At 39.6% G+C, this 13,578-nt stretch overlaps 1 protein-coding gene across 2 annotated transcripts in view; it reads left to right on the top strand.

Moving 5' to 3' along the window:
• Positions 1-9,140: 9,140 nt before the first annotated feature.
• Positions 9,141-13,578, top strand: part of cfap20dc (CFAP20 domain containing) — a 60,474-nt gene continuing 56,036 nt past the window's right edge. For both annotated transcript variants that reach the window (XM_061875205.1, XM_061875206.1), the window contains exons 1-2: positions 9,141-9,294; positions 9,373-9,462. In XM_061875205.1, coding sequence (XP_061731189.1) covers positions 9,274-9,294; positions 9,373-9,462 — 111 coding nt within the window. In that variant the 5' untranslated portion in view covers positions 9,141-9,273. The remainder of the gene's footprint in view (positions 9,295-9,372; positions 9,463-13,578) is intronic.

Below are 13,578 nucleotides of genomic sequence, written 5' to 3' on the forward strand. Positions count from 1 at the left end.
CCCGAGCCTGGATTTGAACCCAGGACTGCAGGAACTTCGTATTGTGAGGCAGACGCACTAACCCCTCTGCCACCGTGAAGCCACACATATTCCACTTTGAAAAATATTTTTGATGCAAGATTTTGCATATTTTTTTTTTTGCCATAAAAAACATAGTTTTGTTAGACAAAAAAGGGCAGAAAACAAACAAACAAAAAAACAACATTAAAAAAAACTACTGTAAAACAATGTGAAATTAGGAATAGATCTGAAGTTGATGTAGACTTCAAAGATTTAAGCATTAAATATAAAATGTATGTATGCTTGCACACCATTATCATCATTTCATGACCGAAGCAAAACACGTTTATACTGAAATAAATACACCTACAACTTATTAAATAAAAACATAGAAAAAACTAACAGCAGCGGGAAAGTTTAGATCCATGACGGAAAGAAGAAAGTGAAATAATATTTATAAATTAATACATTTACATATGCATACAAATGTGTCTTCTTTTTATATTATTATTTTAATGAATTATGTAATGTGAGCTATAACAGGACAATGCATACGTTTATCATTTGTTTTCAAAACACAAAGTGGGACCCCAAAAATTTACTGTGGGACCCCATTTTTATGACTTGATTTTGAAAATTCCTAGCGCCAACAATGCTGTCAACAGAGGAGAAAACTTTTTTTATTTAAATAAATATATTATTTATAAAGCAAGTTTAAGTATTATTGGCAAATTTTCACCTAGTCCCGGCCTTGGCGTGCTGCCCGCCTTGGCACGCATATACAGTATGTGTCCTCTTTTTGGGATTTCAGAATATGGTCAGCCTATATATATGGGAGATCACCTCGACTGTAGCTCGCCTGCTGAAAAAGTGTGGGTACCCCTGCTGTAGTTGCTTGAACTAAAGGTTCATGTAGAAGTGTGTGATTTGTGTTTCCACCACATTTTGCGGTTCAAAGTAGTTTACACAAATCAGGCTGATGATGTATGGAGGAGGGATACGGTACATTTTGACATTGCTACCATGTAAATAAACAGACAATATTAGGTAAGATGTATTTTACTAAAGTATAAATAAACAAAATACGAAGCAATAAAATGCATAACGATATAATATAAAACAAGGTTTACCAAATTGTTCATAAAAGTCAGGTTTTTGTCCACAGTGTCTAACACTCAGGAAATAGTCCCCTGAGTAAATGATGATATCATGAGGGTCAGACGATTCCTTGTGGTCCATTTCAGCTGTAAACAAAAATATACAAATAATACATGTCAGTGTTTATCTCACGTTCACAACACATAACATATCAGATTCAGCGTTAGCTTGTTAGCATTTGCATTCGTTTCACTCGGGTTGAGGCATAAAAAATAATCGAGAGGCAAAACTTATCAAGTCGACCTAAATGTTTTGTCTGCAATTCAGCTCTGTATCATTCTTGTTAATGTACTTGTCACAGTTGAAAAAGTTCAGCTCATTTCATAACATCAAATATCCAGCAGCATATGTTCGTCAAACTCCTGTGATATGGTGTAACGGTACAATGTTTATGGGTTTGTTTTGATGAAAGAATCAAGACAACATTGCGTTTGAAGTAAGACGGATGCAATTGTGAATGATCAGTCTGCCCTCCGAAAGCTAATTAAAGCCAACACAACGCGTCTTCTTGATCCCATAATAGCTTTTCCGTTTAGGTAAACAAAACCTTGACGAGGACAACTTGTATTTTAGTATTCCAAGTACAGATGCCACGTCAATGTGGGTCTATTTAAAAATAGCATCCGTAGTTCTGATAGCTGCTTTGACACTTCTTGGGATAATTAAAAACATCATTATATTCAATGCTTTAAGATGTGCTTCTTTCTCCTGAAGCTTATTGATATACAAATGTACCTTAGCACTACTCTGAATTGATGATTTTTTTAAATGACCCTCAATCAATTGAAATCGACTCCAGTTTCTTCTGTATGCTCCAAAAATTCAGACTTGTGCCTTTTCTGTGTGCTGTCTGCCCTGCTAGTTGCACTTCACTTGCTCTTTATTAGATTATTCCTTTCAAACGTCCACAGTCATAAATCGAAAGCACCTTTCAATGTAATGCACTCCGGCATACAACACCGCGTCCCTGCGCTCAATAATGAACATAAAGTATTGATATTACCTTTCTGACTGACTCGACATTTTTTTTAAATGTATGAGCTTTAGAAAAGTACGTTCATGGCAGAGCTGCTGCACCAGATCTCATTACATTACTCAGTTTTCCATGCAGAAGCTGTTCAGCCTAAATATTTATTTTGCTATGTTCTTTACCCAAAAAACAAACATTATCCACATAAATAACAACTGTAATTATATTAACCATATTGTTGAATTATTGAAGTGTATGTCTGGTATTTAAATACATGTACAACAGGAGAATATTATAATGAAAATAATGTGGGCTGTTTATCTGCTAAGACTTCACTGGATTTAGAGCCTGATTAATGGAGACCATGTACCGTAGAATCTTGGATAAGGAACCTTCTAAACTCAGCCAAAACACTGAATATAGATCGTGGATGATCATTCAGTAAACCATAAGACCAAGGCCACAAAGGGGTGGTTTAGATTGTGGAGTGGCCAAGATAGTCTCCCAATATTAAAACCTCTCCAAAACCAATGTAATAAAAACAACAAATTTACAGAAATAATGTGTTCATTAACTGATCAAAAGTTTAAGGCTATAACTATGACAACATCACTGTCACAAAACAAAAACAAAATCTGTGGAGGGAGCTAAAAGGGGCACTGCACTTATTTTGCAATGTTGCCTATCATTCACAATTCCGATGTAAGACAAGCACACATGTTTTTTTCTTTTTATGCATTCTCAATAGTAAATAACAATGATCAAAAGTTTGCTTACAGTGGAACCTATGGGAGTCGTTATATTATGCCAATAAAAGCTGTTAAAAAACATCCAAACACCTCGATTAAGGTTGTATATACTGTACAAGCTGTAAGTAATGTAATGTAGCAATGGGCACATTTATAAAAACATTTCATATTTGCGTATTTTGCTAATTTTAAGCATACGCGGCACATTAATTTTAGAAACTATATGCCATTCTCTTTTTTTTCAACGTCATCATTGATTACTACTCACTGCAGACTTCATGAGAGCCAACAAACATAATAAAACATCACTGCCTGTACAATGTCTGCTGTCATTATGATGCTGACTGATAGAATCTTGTTATAGTCCTGTTTAGATGAAGAATGACTTATGATCCTCACGATGAAAAAAGGTGCTTGGAATCAAGCACCTTTTCTTGTCTTTCTCGCCATTTCCAGCTCTAAATTGGCTGTCAAAGTGTACCAACTTGTCGGAATACGTCCTTATCCTTATATCAAGGTGAGAGGCATGATGTATGATCTACAATAAACTTCCACAAGCACCGAGGCGAGGAAGTAGCTCACCAGTTGATCATGTCAATCTAGGCCTACAAGTTTGTGATCATGGCCCCGCTGTAGCTTGTCTGTGTTAGCGCTTATAATAACAATATCACAAATGCTTGGTTAAAAATATGTCAGTAAATGTAAATGGAGTATTGTTGGTGGTTTTTGGAAGATTATGTTTGGGATTTTTTTGGGGGGGGAATAGAGGACCTCCCATTGGCTTCATTGTAAGCAGACTTCATTTTGTTTATTTACGAGTCGGAATGCATTAAAAAACTACATCCGTCGTCGTCATGTCTTTCATAATGACTTTGTACGACAGGCAAAATTCCCAAAAAGTGCAGTTCCCCTTTAACCATGAAGCTACCAAGGGATAGCCTCTCAGCCTTTGACCAACTAGACCAAAGGCTTACACAGTATTGTTTGTTGATATTTTCTCTTACTTTTAAAAATGTTTTGTAATCAGACCATTTTTTCGGTACATTAGATTAAATCCTTACCTGACATGTTTCGACTTTCGTCTGCAGTCTTCTTCAGAAGGGTCTCTTTATCACTGTGAGGTAATATACCGAATATACCGAAAAAATGGTCTGATTAAAATAATATTTTAGAAGTATATGAAAAAGAAGACATAATCAACTTTTTTGAGTGATATTTTATCTTTTTAAAACAAATTCTGGACTGTTAATTTATTTGCATGACAAGGTAAATTTAACCAATACGTAACGGATTAAAGTAGGGATGTAGTGATTAACGATAGTAAGAATAAACCGTGGCAAAACTCACAACGGTTAGTGTGATAAAAATGATCGCAAAATTGTGATTGATAACTGCACTTTGTTAAACTCACACATACTGTACTCCTCATTTACTGAAGAAACCTTCTAATGTGCTAATGGCTAATTAGCTCAAATGCTAACATGAATAAATTACATATTAACATTTTTCTCCATTAAGAAACAACATACCACATATAAACCAGTGGTGTGCCATCAGGCCCAGAAATCATGATCATAATTAAAGGTTAAAGTAATTTGTAATTTACTTTTCCTAAATATCTAAAAGTATTTATATTCTCTTCATGTAATATTATGCTCCTTCCAGCGCTGTGGTTTTTAGGTTATAGAGTTTTTATCCAATCAGAATTCAGCTAGCTTAGGTTGCAATGCTGTACGAAATCAATCAGAGGCCTTCAGAATCTACATTGCTAGGGAACTACATTACCCAGCATGGCAAAGTAGTGAAGAACATACACAGTACCCTCAATTAGGTTGTTGAATGTTGACATGCCGGCAGCGAGATGTTTTTGATGAGCACGCAGTGGAGTAAACTTTAAGAACTTAGCCAACACGCCTTGTCTGCATCTTTTATGATTAAACAAGACAACACATATATTTGCAAGGCCATTTTCAAGAAGCATATTTAAAGAGAAATGACATCTTGTGAGACGATGTCGGCCAACCCTGGAAGTTCAAATGGGTTCTACAAATTGTGAGTTCAGATAATTTATATCTTAATCTTTTTTACGTTTAATATGTCTTTTGAAATTTTAATTTTGACAGTACCACATAAGATATGTTTTATTTGCTGATTTTTAAGTGGGCCAGAAAATAACCTGTTTTGTACACTGTTGGTGGTGATTGTCTTTCTGTATAGTTTCTCCAGCAATGGTGTCATCAATTATGGTATTTTGAGAAGTATTTATTGGACACAGGACATCACTGAAGGCGTAGGTGGGGAAACGCACGGCCCGCCACTGGTATGAACACATTATGGCCTGAGCAACTAAAATATTCCAATTGTGTACATTGAAAACAGAAAAAGATAAACACTCAAATAAAAAAATAATATGGCACCTAAGAAGTAGGAAAAATATTTACTGTTTTCTGCCATTGAAAATATATTGTGTGTCTATTTATTTATATATTGGAGAAAAAAAAATATGGTTAAAACAGTTCACCGTGGACCCTGACTTAAACAAGTTGAAAAACTTATTCGGGTGTTACCATTCAGTGGTCAATTGTACGGTATATGTACTGTACTGTACAATCAATCTACTAATGAAAAGTTTCAATCAATAAATCAATCAATCAAAACCGTGTGTAGTATTTTGTAAGTACATTCAACAATAACGTGACCATTTTGTTCACAATGATATACGATTTTCATTTTGTTACCAACCGAGATCAAATACTTATTTTACCGACTCATTTTTAAAACCATTTAGATGCCATATTAGGTTGTATATGCGAACTAAGGTGCTCAGGACGTGTCCTAAACAACACGTTTTGTAGCACACTTAGTTCCCCAACCTTTTTTCCACCAGGGACCGGTTAAATGTATGCATTATTTTCACGGATCGGCTTTCTACGTGTGGCAGATAAAAACAGCCAACAAATTAACCTTTGGTTCAAATCTGGCACACTAACATTTTATATGTCTAGTAATGTGCATTGTCCCATGTACCATAACAAATTAGTTGTAATATACAGGACTGTCTCAAAAAATTTGAATATTGTGTTAAAGTCCTTTTTTTCTGCAATGCAATTAAAAACATGAAAATGTCTTACATTCTGGATTCCTTACACATCAACTGAAATATTGCAAGCCTTTTATTATTTTAATATTGCTGAGTATGGGGGCGGCGTGGCGCAGTGGGAGAGTGGCCGTGCGCAACCCGAGGGTCCCTGGTTCAATTCCCACCTAGTACCAACCTCGTCACGTCCGTTGTGTCCTGAGCAAGACACTTCACCCTTGCTCCTGATGGGTGCTGGTTAGCGCCTTGCATGGCAGCTCCCTCCATCAGTGTGTGAATGTGTGTGTGAATGGGTACATGTGGAAGTAGTGTCAAAGCGCTTTGAGTACCTTGAAGGTAGAAAAGCGCTATACTAGTACAACCCATTTATCATTTATTAACGCATACAGCTTATGGAGATGATGATTAAATTTTCCAGCATGATCTGGCACCTGTCCACAGTGCCAAAACCACCAGTAACTGGTGTACTGACCATAGAATTACTGTCCTTGATTGGCCTGCCAACTCCCCTGACCTAAACCCCAAAAAAGACTTGTGGGGTATTGTGAAGAAGAAACTGAAAGTCACCAAACCCAATAGTGCAAATTAGCTAAAGGCCGCTATTGAAGTATCCTGGGCATCCATAACACCTCAGCAATCGCACAGGCTGATTGCCTCCATGCCACACCGCATTGATGCAGTAATCCGTGCAAAAGGATTCCCAACCAAGTACTGAATGCATTAATTGACATTTTCAAATGTTTTAAATTTTTTTTCCTGTTATATTTTTTTTTAACTTGGTCTGAGGAAATATTTTAATTTTTTGAGATAGGATTTTTGAGTTTTCTTAAACTGTATGCCATAATCAGCAATGTTAAAATAAAAAAAGGCTTGCAATATTTCAGTTGATGTGTAATGAATCCGGAATGTATGACATTTTCATGTTTTTAGCTGCATTACAGAAAATAAAGGACTTTATCACAATATTCCAATTTTCTGAGACAGTCCTGTACAACTATTAACAAGCTTATTGGTGTGTTTAGCGGGACAGGCAAAATTAAGTCAGAAAAAATCAATCAATCAATCAATGTTTACTCATATAGCCCTAAATCACTAGTGTCTCAAAGGGCTGCACAAACCACAACACAAACCACCGCGACATCCTCAGTAGGCCCACATAAGTGCGGTGGTTTATAAATTAATGAATGTTTCTGTGCAGCCTGGTAGAAAATCCGTCACGGACCAGTACTGGTCCCCGCACCGGTGGTTGGGGACCTCTGTAGTAAAGCATGTCAGGTAAAACAGCAGTACTGTTAAAAATAAGTAATAAATACTGTATTAACTAGATTGACCATACGTCCTCTTTTCCCTGGACATGTCCTCTTTTGCGAGACTGTCCGGGGTATACGGCCGGGGTTTCTTAAATGCCTCAAATGTCCGGCGTTTCGAGTCAGGGTTGCGTGTATATTCAATGTACTACAGGATTAAGAACTTTTTACACTGTTATAAATATGTGAACCCACACCAAACATGAATGACAAACGCATTTCGGAAGAACATCCGCACCGTAAGACAACATAAACACATTAGAATAAATACTCAGAAGCCCTTCCGGGATGCTACAATATACACCCCCCGCTACACCTTACTCTAATTCTTCTTCCTCCAAATACGACGAGTTGAGTTTATACCAAAATGGATACATGGATGATACAGCAGAGGATTGGGAGAATGTCATGTGGTCAGATGAAACCAAAATATAACTTTTTGGTATAAAGTCAACTCGTCGTGTTTGGAAGAAAAAGAATACTGAGTTGCATCCCAAGAACACCACACCTACTGTGAAGCACGGGGGTCGAAAAATCATGCTTTGGGGCTGTTTTTCTGCTAGGGCAGGGGTCAAGAACCTTTTTGGCTGAGAGAGCCATGAAAGCCAAATATTTTAAAATGCATTTCTGTGAGAGCCATATAATATTTATTAACACTGAGTACAACTAAATGCGTGGATTTTTAAGTAAGACCAATATTTTTAGAGTACAATAAGTCTCTTATTCTTTTTAATAACATTGTTATTCGGAAACTAACCAATACTAAATAAAATACTTCTTAATGCAACTTTTTGAACTGGTAGGGTAGAAAACGGATGGACGGATTAAAATGCATGAGAATGTTTTATATTTTCAACATTGTTTTTAACACGTACCACGAATTGATTTACGTGGATACCAAATCAAACAAGTTGAAAAACCATTTCGGGTGTTACCAATTAGTGGTCAATTGTACGGAATATGTACTGTACTGTGCAATCTACCAATAAAAGTTTCAATCAATCAATCAAAACTGTGATTACCAGCGGAATTATTCATTACTTATCGTGTTAAGCAATGTCAGCTAAGATTTATCTGAGAGCCAGATGCAGTCATCAAAAGAGCCACATCTGGCTCTAGAGCCATAGGTTCCCTACCCCTGTGCTAAGGGGACAGGACGATTGATCCGTGTTAAGGAAAGAATGAATGGATTGATTGATACTTTTTTTTTTTTTTTTTTTAGTAGATTGGGGCCATGTATCTTGAGATTTTGAGCCAAAACCTCCTTCAATCAGTGAGAGCTTTGAATAGTTGACCAAATAGTTTTTTCCACCAAAATTTACAAATAAATTCTTCAAAATTCCTACAATGTCAATTCCTGGATTTTTTTTTTTTCACATTCTGTCTCTCACAGTTGAAGTGTACCTATGATGAAAATTACAGACCTCTGTCATCATTTTAAGTGGGAGAACTTGCACAATCGGTGGCTGACTAAATACTTTTTTGCCCCACTGTTTATGTGTCCTCTTTTTGGGATTTCGGAATATGGTCAGCCTATAGTATTTAAATTCCTCAACATCATGTATTAACAAATAAAGAACACACGCACTGTTGACATCATATTTACAAATACCTCACATGCTCTTCTTTCTTTAAATATGACCGGACGAGGAATGAAAACAGTTGCTTTGTTCATCTTTATTTACGGATGTTAAAAACAAACTTTTGAGACGCGGAAGGAAGTACTACCGAACATCCGGGAACTTATCAAGAATCCATTCTCAGCCTCTGATTGGTGCAATCGCTCTTGTAACACGTAATCTGATTGGCGGACAGTACAGCACCTACCTTTTTTTTTTTTTTTTTTTGCTAGCGTTAGGTAACCATGGAGACGTACGCAGCGTTTAGCAAACTTTATACCTGTTTGTTACGTTTTTACTCCCAGGTTATTCTAATGTGAAGAATCACTTTAAAATTCTGTTGCCGAGTACAATTACTGACCATCGTGGGGAAATGTTTAAGCACAATTATCAGGTAAGAATGTACGTTCCTGCGAGCTAACACAACCGATAGCTTTAAGCTTTAACGATGATCCACTTTGATGTGCTGCAGGGTGGAGCTGTGGTGGAGGTCTTCAGTGGGCAAGGCAAAGATCCTGTGGCCAGGTGGAAACTTTTTGGGGGACAGTCGTCCATACAGAAAGTGAGGGAAAAAAGTGTAATATTGTAAAAATGTTAAACAGTAACACATTTCACTCCAGATAAGTTCAAACGAAACGGAAAGTCTGATAATTTCCCCCGATAAGAAGATCCCCCCGATCAAGACCTCCCTTGGTGCTCTGGGTGCATCTGTTAAAAGAAGCCTCCGAAACCTTGGGGTTGTGTTTCATCAGTCCATGTCTTTGGAGGGTCAACTGACCAAAAACTGTATTTATCATCTCAGAAATATTTCTAAAGTGAGAAATGTGTTGTCAAAATGGGATCTTGTTCATTTCGCCTCATATTGACTGTTGCAATTCTCTCTTCACCCTTTTCAACAAGTCAACACTAAAGAGACTTCAGACTGTACAAAATGCGACTGCCAGACTTTTGACTGGTGCACCCACAACAGCCCATATCACCCTTGTTCTATCCAGTCTTCATTGGCTTCCACTTAGGGCTGGGCAATATTGCCTTTTTTTAATATCGCGATATTTTTAGGCCATATCGCGATATACGATATATATTACGATATTTTGCCTTGGCCTTGAATGAACACTTGATGCATAAAATCACCGCAGTATGTGTCTACATTAAAACATTCTTCTTCATACTGCATTAATATATGCAACTTTTAAACCTTAATGCAGAGAGGAAAATAACAACTAAGTCAATTGACCAAATTTGTATTTATTAAAGTTATTAAGCAATGGAACAACATTCAAGTCATTTCCAAAACAGAAATTGCAAGATTGTCAGAGACATTTTAAGTGTCAAATAAAAATGAGCTGCATAATAGGAAATCAAATAGTATTCGTCCTTCACTAAGTGGTATTTTACTAAGGTTAGGAAATTATCTTCATTCTTTAGCGAGTGACTTTACAAATGATGCTACATATTAGCAGTAATGCTACTTTTATAGCAACGCCTCCCCCCCCACCACCACCACACTTGACAAATTACGGTTGTCTGTTCCACATATTCCCACTTAAAGCCGAACCACCGCCAGACGATGGAAACCCTGCTGTTTTATTGGGAATTAAGTCTTCCTTCATTTGTTACCAGATCCGCACCATCTTTCTCTTGTACGGCTACTTTAGCAGCTAACGTTAGCCACGCCGCTACCTCTCTGCCCTGCGAGGGCGTGTATGTGACGTATGTAAGAATGTGCGCCTGCTTGTCTGTGAGAAGGAGACACAGGAAAGAGCGAGGAGAGCCTGAAGTGTACGCCCGCAGCTAAAAGTCCTGTGTGAGAACGTATACTCGAATATTACGATATAGTCATTTTCTATATCGCACAGAGACAAACCCGCGATATATCGTATATATCGATATATCGCCCAGCTCTACTTTCACTTAAATTCCTCATTGAGTTTAAGATTTTACATTCCGTGCATTGTGTGGTGGGGCCCCTCAAAACATCACTGACATGCTATACCCCTACTCTTCAGGGCGCAGCCGCCGGTCTTCAGGCCAGGGTCTTCTAATGATCCGGAAAAATTGTTTTAAAACCTGTGGAGACCTGGCATTCCAGGCTATAGCTCCCAGACTCTGGAAAAATTTGCACACAGTCCCTTTGTGATCTTGACTGTGTTGAAACTTTTAAGAAACATTTGAAAACTTCTCTTTTTAGTAAAGCTTTTAGTGAATGCACCTTTTAACTATCATTTTTAATCCACTTTTTATCCTTTTTATGATTTTACACATCCATCCATCCATCAATCATTCTTCTTCCGCTTATCCAAGCTTGGGTTGCGGGGCAGCAACCTTAGCAGGGAAGTCCAGACTTCCGGGTGGATCCCGAGGCGTTCCCAGGCCAGCCGGGAGACATAGTCTTCCCAATATGTCCTGGGTCTTCCCCGTGGCCTCCTACCGGTTGGACCTGACCCAAACACCTCCCTATGGAGGCGTTTGGGTGGCATCCTGACAAGATGCCCGAACCGCCTCATCTAGCTCCTCTCGATGTGAAGGAGCAGCGGCTTTACTTTGAGCCCCTCCCGGAAGGCAGAGCTTCTCACCCTATCTCTAAGGGAGAGCCCAGCCACCCGGCGGAGGAAACTAATTTCGGCCGCTTGCACCCGTGATCTTGTCCTTTCGGTTATGACCCAAAGCTCATGACCATAGGTGAGGATGGGAACATAGATCGACCGGTAAATTGAGAGCTTTGCCTTCCGGCTCAGCTCCTTCTTCACCACAACGGATCGATGCAGCGTCCGCATTACTGAAGACGCCGCACCGATCCGTCTGTCAATCTCGTGATCCACTCTTCCCTCACTCGTGAACAAGACTCCGAGGTATTTGAACTCCTCCACTTGGGGCAGGTTCTCCTCCCCGACCCGGTGATGGCACTCCACCCTTTTCCGGGCGAGAACCATGGACTCGGACTTGGAGGTACTGATTCTCATCCTGGTCGCTTCACACTCGGCTGCAAACCGATTCAGTGAGAGCTGAAGATCCCGGCCAGATGAAGCCATCAGGACCACATCATCTGCAAATAGCAGAGACCTAATCCTGCGGCCACCAAACCAGAATCCCTCAACGCCTTGACTCCGCCTAAAAATTCTGTCCATAAAAGTTATAAACAGAATCAGTGACAAATGACAGCCTAGGCGTAGTCTAACTCTCACTGGAAACGTGTCCGACTTACTGCCCGCGATGTGGACCAAGCTCTTACACTGATCGTACAGGGAGCGAACCGCCACAACCAGACAGTCCGATACCCCATACTCTCTGAGCAGTCTCCGCAGGACTTCCCGAGGGACACGGTCGAATGCCTTCTCCAAGTCCACAAAGCACCTGTAGACTGGTTGGGCAAACTCCCATGCACCCTCAGGGACCCTGCCAAGAATATAGAGGTGGTCCACGGTTCCACGACCAGGACGAAAACCACACTGTTCCTCCTAAATCCGAGGTTCGACTATCCGGCGTGGCCTGCTCTTCAGAACACCTGAATAGACCTTACTGCGAAGGCTGAGGAATGTGATCCCACGATAGTTGGAACACACCCTCCGGTTCCCCTTCTTAAAAAGAGGAACCACCACCCCAGTCTGCCAATCCAGAGGTACCGCCCCCGTTGTCCACGTGATGCTGCAGAGTCTTGTCAACCAAGACAGCCCCACAGCATCCAGAGCCTTAAGAAACTCCGGACGGATCTCATCCACCCCCGGGGCCTTACCACCGAGGAGCACTGCTTCCTCATAGGAAGACGTGATGGTGGGATTGAGGAGGTCTTCGAAGTATTCCTTCCACCGATCCACAACATCCGCAGTCGAAGTCAGCAGAACAACATCTGCACCATACAAGGTGTTGACAGTGCTCTGCTTCTCCTTCCTGAGGCGGCGGATGGTGGTCCAGAATCGCTTCGAAGCCGTTCGGAAGGCGTTTTAAATGGCTTCCCTGAACTCCCATGTCCGAGTTTTTGCCTCCGCAACCGCTGAAGCTGCACACCACTTAGCCTGTCGGTACCTGTCCACTGCCTCCGGAGTCCTATGAGCCAAAAGAACCCGATAGGACTCCTTCTTCAGCTTCAAGGCATCCTTCACCGCCGGTGTCATGATTTTGCCCTTGTTATTTTAATTGACTTGCTGTTTTACTTCACCTATGTTTTGCACAGCGCTTTGTGATTTATCTGTGAAAAGCGCTTTATAAACAAAATTTACTTACTTACTTACTTACTTACTTAACACAGCTGTACAGGTGTATTTGTTCACCCTAGTAGTAAAACAAGTGCATAAATCAGTACATTACTTCTATTCCTAAACAGCTGCACACAAGAGGGTATCATTTTACCAAAACATGCACTTCAACTGTGTTGGCTGTGCTAAAACTTTTATGATAAATACACCACTATTTTACACACTTTTATTAAACCTCAAGGTTTGACCTTATTAGTCGGACTGACTTGAAACTTCACTCACAGCTGAAAGCGATGTCTGGCAAAATTCCCACAAATAGTGCATTGGTACACACTTTTAGGGGACTGACAAGCACATGTGTGTAAAATTAGATGAAGGTTTGAAAAAAAAATATGGCCGCCATCAAGCGGAACGGATCGTCTTTGCAGGGACGTGGCAGACTCCACAAGGCCACGTAAATCAACAACATGACAATATTACTTGGA

This window comes from Nerophis ophidion, linkage group LG16 (assembly GCF_033978795.1).
Source record: "Nerophis ophidion isolate RoL-2023_Sa linkage group LG16, RoL_Noph_v1.0, whole genome shotgun sequence".
Lineage (NCBI taxonomy): Eukaryota > Metazoa > Chordata > Actinopteri > Syngnathiformes > Syngnathidae > Nerophis > Nerophis ophidion.